Source organism: Salmo salar, chromosome ssa19, assembly GCF_905237065.1.
Source record: "Salmo salar chromosome ssa19, Ssal_v3.1, whole genome shotgun sequence".
NCBI classification, from domain to species: Eukaryota; Metazoa; Chordata; class Actinopteri; order Salmoniformes; family Salmonidae; genus Salmo; species Salmo salar.
The window spans coordinates 36,493,077-36,513,076 of NC_059460.1; the positions used below are offsets into that span (position 1 = coordinate 36,493,077).

General features: G+C 46.9%; 1 protein-coding gene across 2 annotated transcripts in view; it reads left to right on the forward strand.

The window, feature by feature from the left end:
• Positions 1-20,000, forward strand: part of LOC106593463 (striatin) — a 98,362-nt gene that overhangs the window by 43,383 nt on the left and 34,979 nt on the right. For both annotated transcript variants that reach the window (XM_045702265.1, XM_045702266.1), the window contains exons 4-10: positions 575-653; positions 10,891-11,067; positions 11,531-11,657; positions 11,897-12,068; positions 13,436-13,546; positions 15,386-15,532; positions 15,909-16,045. In XM_045702265.1, coding sequence (XP_045558221.1) covers positions 575-653; positions 10,891-11,067; positions 11,531-11,657; positions 11,897-12,068; positions 13,436-13,546; positions 15,386-15,532; positions 15,909-16,045 — 950 coding nt within the window. The remainder of the gene's footprint in view (positions 1-574; positions 654-10,890; positions 11,068-11,530; positions 11,658-11,896; positions 12,069-13,435; positions 13,547-15,385; positions 15,533-15,908; positions 16,046-20,000) is intronic.

The following is a 20,000-nucleotide window of genomic DNA, read 5'->3' on the forward strand; positions in this document are numbered from 1 at the left end:
CACACACACACACGCTGACTGACACACACACACACACACGCTGACTGACACACACACACACACACACGCTGACTGCACACACACACACACACGCTGACTGACACACACACACACACGCTGACTGACACACACACACACACACACGCTGACTGACACACACACACACACACGCTGACTGACACACACACACACACACACACGCTGACTGACACACACACACACACACACACGCTGACTGACACACACACACACGCTGACTGACACACACACACACGCTGACTGACACACACACACACACACGCTGACTGACACACGCACGCACACACACACGCTGACTGACACACGCACGCACACACACACGCTGACTGACACACGCACACACACGCACGCTGACTGACTGACACACGCACGCTGACTGACTGACACGCACACACGCACGCTGACTGACTGACGCACGCACACACGCACGCTGACTGACACACGCACGCACACACACACGCTGACTGACTGACACACGCATTGACTAACTGACAGCCCGATTTTATTTACAGACAAAATACCTTTTTCTCCCCAGATGAGGTGAATGAGAATGAGACCACTGGCTCTCTGAACAACCAGCTGTCCTGGAAACAAGGTCGTCAGCTCCTCAGACAGTGAGTTACTATACCATACCACTAACCCTGGAAACAAGGTCGTCAGCTCCTCAGACAGTGAGTTACTATACCATACCACTAACCCTGGAAACAAGGTCGTCAGCTCCTCAGACAGTGAGTTACTATACCATACCACTAACCCTGGAAACAAGGTCGTCAGCTCCTCAGACAGTGAGTTACTATACCATACCACTAACCCTGGAAACAAGGTCGTCAGCTCCTCAGACAGTGAGTTACTATACCATACCACTAACCCTGGAAATAAGGCCGTCAGCTCCTCAGTGAGTTACTATACCATACCACTAACCCTGGAAACAAGGTCGTCAGCTCCTCAGTGAGTTACTATACCATACCACTAACCCTGGAAACAAGGTCGTCAGCTCCTCAGTGAGTTACTATACCATACCACTAACCCTGGAAACAAGGTCGTCAGCTCCTCAGTGAGTTACTATACCATACCACTAACCCTGGAAACAAGGTCGTCAGCTCCTCAGTGAGTTACTATACCATACCACTAACCCTGGAAACAAGGTCGTCAGCTCCTCAGACAGTGAGTTACTATACCATACCACTAACCCTGGAAACAAGGTCGTCAGCTCCTCAGTGAGTTACTATACCATACCACTAACCCTGGAAACAAGGTCGTCAGCTCCTCAGTGAGTTACTATACCATACCACTAACCCTGGAAACAAGGTCGTCAGCTCCTCAGTGAGTTACTATACCATACCACTAACCCTGGAAACAAGGTCGTCAGCTCCTCAGACAGTGAGTTACTATACCATACCACTAACCCTGGAAACAAGGTCGTCAGCTCCTCAGTGAGTTACTATACCATACCACTAACCCTGGAAACAAGGTCGTCAGCTCCTCAGACAGTGAGTTACTATACCATACCACTAACCCTGGAAACAAGGTCGTCAGCTCCTCAGACAGTGAGTTACTATACCATACCACTAACCCTGGAAACAAGGTCGTCAGCTCCTCAGACAGTGAGTTACTATACCATACCACTAACCCTGGAAACAAGGTCGTCAGCTCCTCAGACAGTGAGTTACTATACCATACCACTAACCCTGGAAACAAGGTCGTCAGCTCCTCAGTGAGTTACTATACCATACCACTAACCCTGGAAACAAGGTCGTCAGCTCCTCAGACAGTGAGTTACTATACCATACCACTAACCCTGGAAACAAGGTCGTCAGCTCCTCAGACAGTGAGTTACTATACCATACCACTAACCCTGGAAACAAGGTCGTCAGCTCCTCAGTGAGTTACTATACCATACCACTAACCCTGGAAACAAGGTCGTCAGCTCCTCAGTGAGTTACTATACCATACCACTAACCCTGGAAACAAGGTCGTCAGCTCCTCAGTGAGTTACTATACCATACCACTAACCCTGGAAACAAGGTCGTCAGCTCCTCAGACAGTGAGTTACTATACCATACCACTAACCCTGGAAACAAGGTCGTCAGCTCCTCAGTGAGTTACTATACCATACCACTAACCCTGGAAACAAGGTCGTCAGCTCCTCAGTGAGTTACTATACCATACCACTAACCCTGGAAACAAGGTCGTCAGCTCCTCAGTGAGTTACTATACCATACCACTAACCCTGGAAACAAGGCCGTCAGCTCCTCAGTGAGTTACTATACCATACCACTAACCCTGGAAACAAGGCCGTCAGCTCCTCAGTGAGTTACTATACCATACCACTAACCCTGGAAACAAGGTCGTCAGCTCCTCAGTGAGTTACTATACCATACCACTAACCCTGGAAACAAGGTCGTCAGCTCCTCAGTGAGTTACTATACCATACCACTAACCCTGGAAACAAGGTCGTCATCTCCTCAGTGAGTTACTATACCATACCACTAACCCTGGAAACAAGGTCGTCAGCTCCTCAGTGAGTTACTATACCATACCACTAACCCTGGAAACAAGGCCGTCAGCTCCTCAGTGAGTTACTATACCATACCACTAACCCTGGAAACAAGGTCGTCAGCTCCTCAGTGAGTTACTATACCATACCACTAACCCTGGAAACAAGGTCGTCAGCTCCTCAGTGAGTTACTATACCATACCACTAACCCTGGAAACAAGGTCGTCAGCTCCTCAGTGAGTTACTATACCATACCACTAACCCTGGAAACAAGGTCGTCAGCTCCTCAGTGAGTTACTATACCATACCACTAACCCTGGAAACAAGGTCGTCAGCTCCTCAGACAGTGAGTTACTATACCATACCACTAACCCTGGAAACAAGGCCGTCAGCTCCTCAGTGAGTTACTATACCATACCACTAACCCTGGAAACAAGGTCGTCAGCTCCTCAGACAGTGAGTTACTATACCATACCACTAACCCTGGAAACAAGGTCGTCAGCTCCTCAGTGAGTTACTATACCATACCACTAACCCTGGAAACAAGGCCGTCAGCTCCTCAGTGAGTTACTATACCATACCACTAACCCTGGAAACAAGGTCGTCAGCTCCTCAGACAGTGAGTTACTATACCATACCACTAACCCTGGAAACAAGGTCGTCAGCTCCTCAGTGAGTTACTATACCATACCACTAACCCTGGAAACAAGGTCGTCAGCTCCTCAGTGAGTTACTATACCATACCACTAACCCTGGAAACAAGGTCGTCAGCTCCTCAGTGAGTTACTATACCATACCACTAACCCTGGAAACAAGGTCGTCAGCTCCTCAGTGAGTTACTATACCATACCACTAACCCTGGAAACAAGGTCGTCAGCTCCTCAGACAGTGAGTTACTATACCATACCACTAACCCTGGAAACAAGGTCGTCAGCTCCTCAGACAGTGAGTTACTATACCATACCACTAACCCTGGAAACAAGGTCGTCAGCTCCTCAGACAGTGAGTTACTATACCATACCACTAACCCTGGAAACAAGGCCGTCAGCTCCTCAGTGAGTTACTATACCATACCACTAACCCTGGAAACAAGGTCGTCAGCTCCTCAGACAGTGAGTTACTATACCATACCACTAACCCTGGAAACAAGGTCGTCAGCTCCTCAGACAGTGAGTTACTATACCATACCACTAACCCTGGAAACAAGGTCGTCAGCTCCTCAGTGAGTTACTATACCATACCACTAACCCTGGAAACAAGGTCGTCAGCTCCTCAGACAGTGAGTTACTATACCATACCACTAACCCTGGAAACAAGGCCGTCAGCTCCTCAGACAGTGAGTTACTATACCATACCACTAACCCTGGAAACAAGGTCGTCAGCTCCTCAGTGAGTTACTATACCATACCACTAACCCTGGAAACAAGGTCGTCAGCTCCTCAGACAGTGAGTTACTATACCATACCACTAACCCTGGAAACAAGGCCGTCAGCTCCTCAGTGAGTTACTATACCATACCACTAACCCTGGAAACAAGGTCGTCAGCTCCTCAGTGAGTTACTATACCATACCACTAACCCTGGAAACAAGGTCGTCAGCTCCTCAGACAGTGAGTTACTATACCATACCACTAACCCTGGAAACAAGGCCGTCAGCTCCTCAGTGAGTTACTATACCATACCACTAACCCTGGAAACAAGGTCGTCAGCTCCTCAGACAGTGAGTTACTATACCATACCACTAACCCTGGAAACAAGGTCGTCAGCTCCTCAGACAGTGAGTTACTATACCATACCACTAACCCTGGAAACAAGGTCGTCAGCTCCTCAGACAGTGAGTTACTATACCATACCACTAACCCTGGAAACAAGGCCGTCAGCTCCTCAGACAGTGAGTTACTATACCATACCACTAACCCTGGAAACAAGGCCGTCAGCTCCTCAGTGAGTTACTATACCATACCACTAACCCTGGAAACAAGGTCGTCAGCTCCTCAGTGAGTTACTATACCATACCACTAACCCTGGAAACAAGGTCGTCAGCTCCTCAGACAGTGAGTTACTATACCATACCACTAACCCTGGAAACAAGGCCGTCAGCTCCTCAGTGAGTTACTATACCATACCACTAACCCTGGAAACAAGGTCGTCAGCTCCTCAGACAGTGAGTTACTATACCATACCACTAACCCTGGAAACAAGGCCGTCAGCTCCTCAGTGAGTTACTATACCATACCACTAACCCTGGAAACAAGGTCGTCAGCTCCTCAGTGAGTTACTATACCATACCACTAACCCTGGAAACAAGGTCGTCAGCTCCTCAGTGAGTTACTATACCATACCACTAACCCTGGAAACAAGGTCGTCAGCTCCTCAGACAGTGAGTTACTATACCATACCACTAACCCTGGAAACAAGGCCGTCTGCTCCTCAGTGAGTTACCTAACCATACCACTAACCCTGGAAACAAGGCCGTCAGCTCCTCAGTGAGTTACTATACCATACCACTAACCCTGGAAACAAGGTCGTCAGCTCCTCAGTGAGTTACTATACCATACCACTAACCCTGGAAACAAGGCCGTCAGCTCCTCAGACAGTGAGTTACTATACCATACCACTAACCCTGGAAACAAGGTCGTCAGCTCCTCAGTGAGTTACTATACCATACCACTAACCCTGGAAACAAGGTCGTCAGCTCCTCAGTGAGTTACTATACCATACCACTAACCCTGGAAACAAGGTCGTCAGCTCCTCAGTGAGTTACTATACCATACCACTAACCCTGGAAACAAGGTCGTCAGCTCCTCAGTGAGTTACTATACCATACCACTAACCCTGGAAACAAGGTCGTCAGCTCCTCAGTGAGTTACTATACCATACCACTAACCCTGGAAACAAGGCCGTCAGCTCCTCAGACAGTGAGTTACTATACCATACCACTAACCCTGGAAACAAGGTCGTCAGCTCCTCAGACAGTGAGTTACTATACCATACCACTAACCCTGGAAACAAGGTCGTCAGCTCCTCAGTGAGTTACTATACCATACCACTAACCCTGGAAACAAGGTCGTCAGCTCCTCAGTGAGTTACTATACCATACCACTAACCCTGGAAACAAGGTCGTCAGCTCCTCAGTGAGTTACTATACCATACCACTAACCCTGGAAACAAGGTCGTCAGCTCCTCAGTGAGTTACTATACCATACCACTAACCCTGGAAACAAGGTCGTCAGCTCCTCAGACAGTGAGTTACTATACCATACCACTAACCCTGGAAACAAGGCCGTCAGCTCCTCAGACAGTGAGTTACTATACCATACCACTAACCCTGGAAACAAGGTCGTCAGCTCCTCAGACAGTGAGTTACTATACCATACCACTAACCCTGGAAACAAGGTCGTCAGCTCCTCAGACAGTGAGTTACTATACCATACCACTAACCCTGGAAACAAGGTCGTCAGCTCCTCAGACAGTGAGTTACTATACCATACCACTAACCCTGGAAACAAGGTCGTCAGCTCCTCAGACAGTGAGTTACTATACCATACCACTAACCCTGGAAACAAGGTCGTCAGCTCCTCAGACAGTGAGTTACTATACCATACCACTAACCCTGGAAACAAGGTCGTCAGCTCCTCAGACAGTGAGTTACTATACCATACCACTAACCCTGGAAACAAGGTCGTCAGCTCCTCAGACAGTGAGTTACTATACCATACCACTAACCCTGGAAACAAGGTCGTCAGCTCCTCAGTGAGTTACTATACCATACCACTAACCCTGGAAACAAGGTCGTCAGCTCCTCAGTGAGTTACTATACCATACCACTAACCCTGGAAACAAGGCCGTCAGCTCCTCAGACAGTGAGTTACTATACCATACCACTAACCCTGGAAACAAGGTCGTCAGCTCCTCAGACAGTGAGTTACTATACCATACCACTAACCCTGGAAACAAGGTCGTCAGCTCCTCAGTGAGTTACTATACCATACCACTAACCCTGGAAACAAGGTCGTCAGCTCCTCAGTGAGTTACTATACCATACCACTAACCCTGGAAACAAGGTCGTCAGCTCCTCAGACAGTGAGTTACTATACCATACCACTAACCCTGGAAACAAGGTCGTCAGCTCCTCAGACAGTGAGTTACTATACCATACCACTAACCCTGGAAACAAGGTCGTCAGCTCCTCAGACAGTGAGTTACTATACCATACCACTAACCCTGGAAACAAGGCCGTCAGCTCCTCAGACAGTGAGTTACTATACCATACCACTAACCCTGGAAACAAGGCCGTCAGCTCCTCAGTGAGTTACTATACCATACCACTAACCCTGGAAACAAGGTCGTCAGCTCCTCAGTGAGTTACTATACCATACCACTAACCCTGGAAACAAGGTCGTCAGCTCCTCAGACAGTGAGTTACTATACCATACCACTAACCCTGGAAACAAGGCCGTCAGCTCCTCAGTGAGTTACTATACCATACCACTAACCCTGGAAACAAGGTCGTCAGCTCCTCAGACAGTGAGTTACTATACCATACCACTAACCCTGGAAACAAGGCCGTCAGCTCCTCAGTGAGTTACTATACCATACCACTAACCCTGGAAACAAGGTCGTCAGCTCCTCAGTGAGTTACTATACCATACCACTAACCCTGGAAACAAGGTCGTCAGCTCCTCAGACAGTGAGTTACTATACCATACCACTAACCCTGGAAACAAGGTCGTCAGCTCCTCAGTGAGTTACTATACCATACCACTAACCCTGGAAACAAGGCCGTCAGCTCCTCAGACAGTGAGTTACTATACCATACCACTAACCCTGGAAACAAGGTCGTCAGCTCCTCAGACAGTGAGTTACTATACCATACCACTAACCCTGGAAACAAGGTCGTCAGCTCCTCAGTGAGTTACTATACCATACCACTAACCCTGGAAACAAGGTCGTCAGCTCCTCAGTGAGTTACTATACCATACCACTAACCCTGGAAACAATGCCGTCAGCTCCTCAGTGAGTTACTATACCATACCACTAACCCTGGAAACAAGGTCGTCAGCTCCTCAGTGAGTTACTATACCATACCACTAACCCTGGAAACAAGGCCGTCAGCTCCTCAGTGAGTTACTATACCATACCACTAACCCTGGAAACAAGGTCGTCAGCTCCTCAGTGAGTTACTATACCATACCACTAACCCTGGAAACAAGGCCGTCAGCTCCTCAGACAGTGAGTTACTATACCATACCACTAACCCTGGAAACAAGGTCGTCAGCTCCTCAGTGAGTTACTATACCATACCACTAACCCTGGAAACAAGGTCGTCAGCTCCTCAGTGAGTTACTATACCATACCACTAACCCTGGAAACAAGGTCGTCAGCTCCTCAGACAGTGAGTTACTATACCATACCACTAACCCTGGAAACAAGGTCGTCAGCTCCTCAGACAGTGAGTTACTATACCATACCACTAACCCTGGAAACAAGGCCGTCAGCTCCTCAGTGAGTTACTATACCATACCACTAACCCTGGAAACAAGGTCGTCAGCTCCTCAGTGAGTTACTATACCATACCACTAACCCTGGAAACAAGGTCGTCAGCTCCTCAGACAGTGAGTTACTATACCATACCACTAACCCTGGAAACAAGGTCGTCAGCTCCTCAGACAGTGAGTTACTATACCATACCACTAACCCTGGAAACAAGGTCGTCAGCTCCTCAGACAGTGAGTTACTATACCATACCACTAACCCTGGAAACAAGGTCGTCAGCTCCTCAGTGAGTTACTATACCATACCACTAACCCTGGAAACAAGGTCGTCAGCTCCTCAGACAGTGAGTTACTATACCATACCACTAACCCTGGAAACAAGGTCGTCAGCTCCTCAGACAGTGAGTTACTATACCATACCACTAACCCTGGAAACAAGGTCGTCAGCTCCTCAGACAGTGAGTTACTATACCATACCACTAACCCTGGAAACAAGGTCGTCAGCTCCTCAGACAGTGAGTTACTATACCATACCACTAACCCTGGAAACAAGGTCGTCAGCTCCTCAGACAGTGAGTTACTATACCATACCACTAACCCTGGAAACAAGGTCGTCAGCTCCTCAGTGAGTTACTATACCATACCACTAACCCTGGAAACAAGGCCGTCAGCTCCTCAGTGAGTTACTATACCATACCACTAACCCTGGAAACAAGGTCGTCAGCTCCTCAGACAGTGAGTTACTATACCATACCACTAACCCTGGAAACAAGGCCGTCAGCTCCTCAGTGAGTTACTATACCATACCACTAACCCTGGAAACAAGGTCGTCAGCTCCTCAGTGAGTTACTATACCATACCACTAACCCTGGAAACAAGGTCGTCAGCTCCTCAGTGAGTTACTATACCATACCACTAACCCTGGAAACAAGGTCGTCAGCTCCTCAGTGAGTTACTATACCATACCACTAACCCTGGAAACAAGGTCGTCAGCTCCTCAGTGAGTTACTATACCATACCACTAACCCTGGAAACAAGGTCGTCAGCTCCTCAGTGAGTTACTATACCATACCACTAACCCTGGAAACAAGGTCGTCAGCTCCTCAGACAGTGAGTTACTATACCATACCACTAACCCTGGAAACAAGGCCGTCAGCTCCTCAGACAGTGAGTTACTATACCATACCACTAACCCTGGAAACAAGGTCGTCAGCTCCTCAGACAGTGAGTTACTATACCATACCACTAACCCTGGAAACAAGGTCGTCAGCTCCTCAGACAGTGAGTTACTATACCATACCACTAACCCTGGAAACAAGGTCGTCAGCTCCTCAGACAGTGAGTTACTATACCATACCACTAACCCTGGAAACAAGGTCGTCAGCTCCTCAGACAGTGAGTTACTATACCATACCACTAACCCTGGAAACAAGGTCGTCAGCTCCTAGCAGTGAGTTACTATACCATACCACTAACCCTGGAAACAAGGTCGTCAGCTCCTCAGACAGTGAGTTACTATACCATACCACTAACCCTGGAAACAAGGTCGTCAGCTCCTCAGCAGTGAGTTACTATACCATACCACTAACCCTGGAAACAAGGTCGTCAGCTCCTCGACAGTGAGTTACTATACCATACCACTAACCCTGGAAACAAGGTCGTCAGCTCCTCAGTGAGTTACTATACCATACCACTAACCCTGGAAACAAGGTCGTCAGCTCCTCAGTGAGTTACTATACCATACCACTAACCCTGGAAACAAGGTCGTCAGCTCCTCAGTGAGTTACTATACCATACCACTAACCCTGGAAACAAGGCCGTCAGCTCCTCAGACAGTGAGTTACTATACCATACCACTAACCCTGGAAACAAGGCCGTCAGCTCCTCAGTGAGTTACTATACCATACCACTAACCCTGGAAACAAGGTCGTCAGCTCCTCAGACAGTGAGTTACTATACCATACCACTAACCCTGGAAACAAGGCCGTCAGCTCCTCAGACAGTGAGTTACTATACCATACCACTAACCCTGGAAACAAGGCCGTCAGCTCCTCAGACAGACTTGACTTGTACTGCTCTACCAAGCTGCTCTGGGACAGTGAAAACATGGGCAACAGCTCCCTCTCCTGGACAGTACTTATCATTACTACGACTACCCATACACCTCCAGCAGCATACCACCCTGCATTCCACTGCTGTCTTGCTTCTGAAGCTATGCAGGATTTGTCCTGGTTGGTCCCTGGATGGGAGACCAGATGCTGCTGGAAGTGGTGTTGGAGGGCCAGTAGGAGAGACTCTTTCCTCTGGTCCAAAAAAAAATATCCCAATGCCCCAGGGCAGTGATTGGGGACATTGCCCTGTGTAGGGGGTTGTCTTTTGGATGGTATGTTAAACGGGTGTCCTGACTCTCTGTGGTCACTAAAGATCTCATGGTACTTATTGTAAGAGTAGGGGTGTCCTGGCTAAATTCTCAATCTGGCCCTCATACCATCACGGTCACCTAATCATCCCCCATCTTCTAACTGGCTCATTCATCCCCCTCTCCCCTGTAACTATTCCTCAGGTCGTTGCTGTAAATGAGAATGTGTTCTCAGTCAACTTACCTGGTAATATAACATTAAAAACAGCATTATGATGAGGATCCCTTTGACAGTACTGATCGTTACTACTCTCCATACTCCACCATGACGAACTGTAGGTCATATCTGAGCTCGTCTCTTTTTGATCGGTTACAGATTGTCCTGATGTAACGTCACTCCTGCGATTTGTTAAAATGGTAGACTCAGCAATATGTTGTGTGTCTTGTCATTTATTTGTTATGGCAGCTTTTCTCCTGACAGCGCCCCCTTTATGTCTCCAGGTATCTTCAGGAGGTGGGTTATACCGACACCATCCTGGATGTGAAGTCTCAGAGGGTGAAAACCCTGCTGGCTATGGCTGGAGACGGAGGGGGTAGACCTGGGGAGAGGACCGGGTCAGAGACCCCTCTGGTCAACGGGACAGACACAGTACCTAAAGGCACCGGCACTGGAGGACGGTGAGTATACAAAACTGCACTCAACACAATGATAGAATTACCTGAAGGCAAAAACACATCAGAACAACAATGTGAATGTCCTTTCCTGTAATTCTATTTCTATGACCTAGTGAAACAGATCAGGATGGTTATCAGGCTAGCTCCAGCCTGCTCGCGGTTATCAGGCTAGCTCCAGCCTGCTCGCGGTTATCAGGCTAGCTCCAGCCTGCTCGCGGTTATCAGGCTAGCTCCAGCCTGCTCGCGGTTATCAGGCTAGCTCCAGCCTGCTCGCGGTTATCAGGCTAGCTCCAGCCTGCTCGCGGTTAACATTCAGAACACAGCAAATAAATGCCGTAAATGTATTTCCTGAGTCCGTTAACAAATGGCCTGAACAGACTCATCCATATGCTGCTAATACTGTCCCAAATTTGCTACTGTAGTGGAACAGACATGATGCCCAATCCCTCCCTCTCTGTGTGTGTAGGAAGACTGAGGTGTCTGAGTCCAGTGCTGTGCTGGACACCTTCAGGTTCTACTGTGATGAAGACGATGATGAAGATGGTGCAGGGTTGGATCGGACTATCATGGAACAGACAGGACCTACGGGGACCGTAAGGCACACGCGCTACACACACACACACGCTATATACACGCTATACACACACACACACACACTATACTCACACACACACACACGCTATAAACACACGCACAGGTGTGCATCATACACACATTTAGCCAAAGCCTTTTTCATCTGAAGTTGATGATACCAGATCAGTCAACTAAAATAACTGAGCTGACAATATCAGAATGGTCTGTACCAACAGTACAACGTCCCTCTGTCCCCTAGATGGTGAGGAAGAAGCCACCATCGTCGTCATCACCGGCCCTGTCCCTCAGTATGGACACTAGTGAGGATCCGGATGCAGAGGACGCACTGAAAGGCTTCGACTTCCTGTCTAGCCCTGACAATATGGACACATCGCCTGAGTCCCGCAGCGCTGGGGACGGGACCGACTGGGGTGAGTGAGAGGGGGGGCAGGGTGAGACGGGTGGGGTGAGTGGAGGGGTGGGACAGGGTGAGTGGAGGGGTGGGACAGGGTGAGTGGAGGGTGGGTCAGGGTTGGGTGAGAGGGTGAGTGAGAGGGACAGGGTGGGACAGGGGTGGGTTGGGTGAGGGAGAGGGAGAGGGGGTGGGACATGGTGAGTGAGAGGGGGGACAGGGTGAGTGAAGGGTGGGACAGGAGTGGGTTGGGTGAGAGGTGAGTGGAGGGTGGGGTGGGTGAGAGGGAGGTAGGGGAGGAGGGTGGGACAGGGGAGGGGTGGGTGGGTGGGTGAGGAGAGGGTGGGAGAGGTGTGGGTGGGTGAGTGGAGGCCGGGACAGGGGTGGGTGAGGAGAGGGTGGGACATGTGTGGGTGGGTGAGTGGAGGCTGGGACAGGGGTGGGTGAGGAGAGGGTGGGACAGGTGTGGGTGGGTGAGTGGAGGCCGGGACAGGGGTGGGTGAGGAGAGGGTGGGACATGTGTGGGTGGGTGAGTGGAGGCTGGGACAGGGGTGGGTGAGGAGAGGGTGGGACAGGTGTGGGTGGGTGAGTGGAGGCCGGGACAGGGGTTGGTGGGTGAGGAGAGGGTAGGACAGGGGTGGGTGGGTGAGGAGAGGGTGGGACAGGTGTGAGTGGAGGCCGGGGCAGGTGTGGGTGAGTGAGGAGAGGGTGGGACAGGGTGAGTGGAGTGATAATAAATAACGTGGCAAAACTCTTGTAAAGTTAAGTGAACTTCAATCTTGTATGTTTCTGTGAGGGCTGGTATTTGTCCTGGGGTTGCTGTGCACCAGTCTTGGGGTGTGTGTGTGTGTGTGTGTGTGTGTGTGTGTGTGTGTGTGTGTGTGTGTGTGTGTGTGTGTGTGTGTGTGCTACTTGATTCTCTTTGTGACTGACTACAGTATGTCTCTTACCCCAAACCTGGAAAAACAAGTCTAGTTCCAAAATGGGGCTGTTGGTTCAAGAAAAGTGTGTGGTTTCTTATCATATAAAACAGTGATGCCCAACAACAGTCTACTCTCTTTGGGGGGGTTTCTACCAGAGAAATAGATTTCCACTTGAACTATCATCTCTAGGCTCAGTTAAAAGACAACCAGCTGAGTGTTGTAGATACCGGAGGGGCTTTTAAAGGCAAGAGAAAAACCTCCTGGAAGTGGAAAGTCATTGTGGCCCCTGCCTCTTACTTGATCATGCCCAGACTAGCCTATATCAAGTAATAGGCAGAGGCCACAATGACTTTCCACTTCCAGGAGGTTTTTCTCTTGCCTTTAAAAGCCCCTCCAGTATCTACAACACTATATAAATATATAGTCCAGGGTCCTGAACAGGTCTGGTTTTGTCCCTCTGTAGAGAAGGAGGAGCAGTCTGCCATGTCAGAGGCCTGGGACGTGGACCAGGGTTTGATAACCAAACTCAAGGAGGAGTACAGGAAGGAGCGCAAGGGGAAGAAGGGGGGAAAGAGTAAGTTACTTCTCCTCCTCCCTGAACCTCTCTCCTCCTCCCTGAACCTCTCTCCTCCTCCCTGAACCTCTCCTCACCCTCTCCTCCTTGTCTGTTCCTTCCTGTCCTCTCCTCCCTGTCATCTTCTCAAAGCTTCAAATAAAGAATAAACTTCTTATCTTTCTCCTCACTTATTTTAGCTTCTGTCTGTGTTATTATTCATCCCACCTGCCATCTTCAACTCTTCTGTCTGTCTCTGAATGTGTTTACTCCAACCTCTGAATGTGTTTTACTCCAACCTCTGAATGTGTTTTAGTCCAACCTCTGGATGTGTTTTAGTCCAACCTCTGGATGTGTTTTAGTCCAACCTCTGGATGTGTTTTAGTCCAACCTCTGGATGTGTTTTAGTCCAACCTCTGGATGTGTTTTAGTCCAACCTCTGGATGTGTTTTAGTCCAACCTCTGGATGTGTTTTAGTCCAACCTCTGGATGTGTTTTAGTCCAACCTCTGGATGTGTTTTAGTCCAACCTCTGGATGTGTTTTAGTCCAACCTCTGGATGTGTTTTAGTCCAACCTCTGGATGTGTTTTAGTCCAACCTCTGGATGTGTTTTAGTCCAACCTCTGGATGTGTTTTAGTCCAACCTCTGGAAGTGTTTTAGTCCAACATCTGGAAGTGTTTTAGTCCAAGTGAATGTGTTTTAGTCCAACCTCTGGATGTGTTTTAGTCCAAGTGAATGTGTTTTAGTCCAACCTCTGGATGTGTTTTAGTCATTCCTTTATTTTGTTAACTCAATACAGATCATTATTTGTGTCAAAGTAATGTGCATCCTACAGAACCTCTGCATGACCTCTGTCTGCCAGGGATCAAATACTAACTCAATCATATTCGACTCGACATCAACAGCATCTTGTACATTCTGAGACCTTAGTGACAGGCTATACATTCTGAGACCTTAGTGACAGGCTATACATTCTGAGACCTTAGTGACAGGCTATACATTCTGAGACCTTAGTGACAGGCTATACATTCTGAGACCTTAGTGACAGGCTATACATTCTGAGACCTTAGTGACAGGCTATACATTCTGAGACCTTAGTGACAGGCTATACATTCTGAGACCTTAGTGACAGGCTATACATTCTGAGACCTTAGTGACAGGCTATACATTCTGAGACCTTAGTGACAGGCTATACATTCTGAGACCTTAGTGACAGGCTATACATTCTGAGACCTTAGTCTCAGGTCTCAGCCTATACATTCTGAGACCTTAGTGACAAGCTGTACATTCTCAGACCTTAGTGACAGGCTGTACATTCTCAATGTCATGTTCAGCTTTTGTCCAGACTCATCTTTTGGATCATTTGCACCTCCTTCTGCTGTCGCAGGCAGCTCCTGCTTCTACTTACATTTACATAACTTTTCTTCTTTTTTTTTTTTACTTCTGTCACAACCTGCTATCACAACCTGGCTCTGGTGCTGTTTCAACCTGCTTCTTTTTTCTTGCTGTCTTTCCTCTCATGGAATTCTATTTTTGTTGTCTTCATCCTTGTGGGTCTGTGTGGAGTTGTTTGTTTGTCAGGATGCCCCCACAACCCCTCGACATCATGGACATATTTTTCTTCCCTTTTCAGTTTGAACAAATATAGACACTCAACTGCTGTCTGTCTTTGTTTTCCCCTATACTGTAGTAATGTCCTCTCTTCTCCCTGCACTATCAGTATACACTACTGGTATATTTCACCCTATACTGTAGTAATGTCCTCTGCTCTCTCTGCTCCCTGCACTATCAGTATACACTACTGGTATATTGTCTCTCTCTGTTCTAACATTTTCCCCCTACCTGTTTGCTCTCCCCAGGACCTAACCGGTCTAAGCTCCAGGACATGCTGGCCAACCTGAGGGACCAAGAGGACATGAGTCCCAGAGAACCCTCCTCTTCCCCCCAGGCCCGCTCCAACGCACCCAGGCTCAACGAGCAGCACCAGGACAACCGCACGGACGAAGGTACAGACCTGTTTGTCTCTGTCCCCGGTCTCTCTGTCCCCGGTCTCTCTGTCCCCGGTCTCTCTGTCCCCGGTCTCTCTGTCCCCGGTCTCTGCCAGACCCAGGGCTAATCACTAGGGTTGCAAAATGAAGAAAAGGTTTCTAAAGTTCCCTGGTTTTTCAGAATCTTCTCAGTTGAAAGGTTCCCTTTCTGCTTATTCCTCTCTGATTCAGGGAATCCTCTAACTGGGATTTCGTGGGAAAAAAACAGGAAACAGTTTTTGGGATTTGTTTTCAGAAGTTCGCAACGTGTATTTGCCCAGTGTTATCTCCATAACATTGTCAGTGTGTAATGGCTTCCTTTGCAGGTTAGTAACTATGTGTTTATCTATTCCAGTGGAGGCGTTGACGTTCCCTCCCTCCTCAGGAAAGGCCTTCATAATGGGTCCTGATGAGAACATGGAGGCTGAACTGGGACTGGGAGAGCTGGCTGGTCTTACCGTAGCCAACGAGGCTGATAGCTTGGCGTACGACGTAAGTAGCACCTCTTGAGTGGGCCTTTGTACTAAAATACAATCAGAAATCTCATTCCTGTTCCCCAAGAACTCTTAAGCCTAACCGCTACAATGGCTACCGCCCTGTAGCACTCACATATGTCATCATGAACGTACATGGCTCAATTATTATGGTGGGAGATGATAGTATGGTTTTAAATACTTCAACAAACGTATCAACCTCATGCACTTAAAGACATGATGAATATTATTCATATATTGGAACTAGTGGATATGCAGAGGCTTAAACATCAAGCTAGTTGTCTTGGCCTTCCCTGTGGCTCAGTTGGTAGAGCATGGTGTTTGCAACGCCAGGGTTGTGGGTTCGATTCCCACGGGGGGCCAGTACAACCAAAAAAAATGCATGAAATGAAATGTATGCATTCACTACTGTAAGTCGCTCTGGATAAGAGCGTCTGCTAAATGACTAAAATGTAAAAAATGTTGACTACTTTCTTATGTCATTCTCATGGCACCAAATGTTTGATCGGGGACAAATTGCAGTCGGTCCCATAAAATTATTGGAATACACATTATTCTTACAGATTTTCCACAAGGATATTGGAGACTTGTTTAAAACCAGGACAGAAGAATTTATAACTGACTTTTTCAGACATAACATAGGTACAGCAGATCCCCTTATTGTAAGGGACACTTTTAAATGTGCCTTTAGAGGCCATGCAATTCACTACTCATCTATAAACCAAAAACAATTAAGGTCAAAATAATCCATATTAACAAAGGAAATTGAAGGACTAAAAGTACAGTTAGATAGCAATAAAAACTGTACCATAGAGGCACAGAATTAGTTAGAAGAAAAACAAAAAGAAATGGAGGAACTTATTCAAGAAAGATCCAGTGTAATATATTATAAAAATAAAGCGAATATGGGGAAAAATGTACCAAATTATTTTCTAATCTTCAGCATAGAAATGCTACCCCCCCTAAACAATGTACTGAAACTTGTTACAAATAAAAAAAATGTATTGAACCTTTATTTAACTAGGCAAGTCAGTTAAGAATATATTCTTATTTACAATGACGGCCTAGCAACAGTGGGTTAACTGCCTTGTTCATGGGCAGAACGACAGATTTTTACCTTGTCAGCTCGAGGATTCGATCCTGCAACCTTTCGGTTACTGGCCCAACGCTCTAACTACCGTAATTTCCGTACTATTAAGCGCACCTGAATATAAGCCGCACCCACTGAATTAAAAAATATATATTATTTTGAACATAAATAAGCCGCACGTCTATAAGCCGCAGGTGCCTACCGGTACATTGAAACAAATGAACTTTACACAGGCTTTAACGAAACACGGCTTGTAACAAAAATAAATAGGCTTTAACGAAACACGGCTTGTAACAAAAATTAAAAATTAGCAGTAAGCTTTAGTTGTCTTTTTGCACTGAGTCAATTCCTCACGCTGCTGTTTCCAACGTCTTATCATGGACTCATTAAGACCAAGCTCCCGTGCAGCAGCTCTATTTCCTTTCCAACAGCCAGATCAATCGCCTTCAACTTGAAAGCTGCATCATATGCATTTCTCCGTGTCTTTGCCATGATGAGGGTGACAAAATGACTACCGTAATAAGTTTGAGAGTGCTCGATTTAATCAAAACCGTAAACAAAAAAGTTGTTTGACCGTAACCCGTTCGGCAATTTCATTGGTCTAATGAAAGCTTCATGCCGCCAAAAAACTGAGCACGTCACAGAATGTGTTTTTTTAAAAAAAAAAAATTGAAAGCGGGAAAAATCCATATATTAGCCGCGTCATTGTTTAAGCCGCGATGTTCAAAGATTGAGAAAAAAGTTGCGGTTTATAGTCCGGAATTTACGGTACTAGGCTACCTGCCTCCCATCGCTCTAACCACTAGGCTACCTGCCGCCCAACGCTCTAACCACTAGGCTACCTGCCGCCCAACGCTCTAACCACTAGGCTACCTGCCGCCCAACGCTCTAACCACTAGGCTACCTGCCTCCCAACGCTCTAACCACTAGGCTACCTGCCTCCCAATGCTCTAACCACTAGGCTACCTGCCTCCCAACGCTCTAACCACTAGGCTACCTGCCGCCCCAACGCTCTAACCACTAGGCTACCTTCCTCCCCAGATGACAGTCATCCATGATTCACCAAACGATGTTTTGAAAGATTAGGTCTGATGTGAAGACCTAATTACAGAGAAGGATCTTTTAGATGCAATTAAAGCCTTCAAGTCTGGGGAAATCTCCAGGTCTGGATGGCATATTAGGTAGTTGAGGTATATCAAATATTTTTTCGGTGAACTCAAAAGGTCTGTTATTAGCATGTTTTAGCCATTCCTGTAAAAATGGTCGATTATCAGACACTCAACAAGAAGGTCAGATTTTTTTTATTATTACTGAAGCAGGACCCAGGTGGTAAATATAAAGATCCAGTCCACCTAAAAGAAACTGGGGACCCCTTACACCTCAGTGTTGTGATGCTAAAATGCATAGAAATAAAATGGTATTGTCGGATAATAATAATTTAAATCAGACTTTATTTTTTATTTTAAAAAATATTTTTTTTTACATTGGTACAGTGCATTGGGAAAGTAATCAGACTTCTTTACTTTTTCCACATTTTGTTACGTTACAGCCTTATTCTAAAATGGATTCAGTACATTTTCCTCATCAATCTACACCCAATACCCCATAATGACACAGTGAAAACAGGTTTTTAAGAAATGTTTACAAATGTATAAAATAAAAACTGAAATACCTTATTTACATTAGTATTCAGACCTTTTGCCTATGAGACTCTAAATTGAGCTCAGGTGCATCCTGTTTCCATTGATAATCCTTGATGTTTCTACAACTTGATTGGAGTCTACCTGTGGTAAATTAAATTGATTGGACATGATTTGGAAAGGCACACACCTGTCTATATAAGGTCCCACAGTTCACAGTACATGCCAGCTGTGGGACCTTATAAAATTAGATTTAAAAAAAACGGATAAACACCTTGGAACAGCGGGGACTGTGAAGCAACACAAACATTGGCACACACACACACACACACACACACACACACACACACACGATAACATACGCACTATACATACATATAGTACTGTACATATGTGGTAGTGGTGGAGTAGGGGCTTGAGGTCTCACAGTGTGTTGTGAAATCTGTGAATCTATTGTAATGTTTTTAAAATTATATAAACTGCCTTAATTTTGCTGGACCCCAGGAAGAGTAGCTGCTGCTTTGGCAGCAGCTAAAGGGGGATCCATAATAAATACAAATCTCAGTGCGAAAAACCAAGCCATGAGGTCGAAGGAATTGTCCGTAGAGCTCCGAGACAGGATTGTGTCGAAGCACAGATCTGGGGAAGTGTACCAAAAAATGTCTACAGCATTGAAGGTCCCCAAGAAAAGAACAGTGGCCTCATTCATTCTTAAATGGAAAAAGTTTGGAACCACCAAGACACTTCCTGGAGCTGGTTGCCCTGCCAACTGAGCAATCAGGGGAGAAGGGCCTTGGTCAGGGAGGTGATCAAGAACCCGATGGTCACTATGACAGAGTTCCTCTGTGGAGATGGTTGTAATTCTGGAAGGTTCTCCCATCTTTGCAGAACTCCACCAATTAGGCCTTTATGGTAGTGGCCAGACGGAAGCCACTCGTCAGTAAAAGGCACATGACAGCCCGCTTGGAGTTTGCCAAAAGGCACCTAAAGGACTCAGACCATGAGAAACAAGATTCTCTGGTCTGATGAAACCAAGATTGAACTCTTTGGCCTGAATGCCAAGCGTCACATCTGGAGGAAACCTGGCACAAGCCCTACAGTGAAGCGTGGTGGCAGCATCATGCTGTGGTGATATTGTTCAACAGCAGGGACTGAGAGACTAGTTAGGATTGAGGGAAAGATGAATGGAGCAAAGGACAGAGAGATCATTGATGAAAACCTGC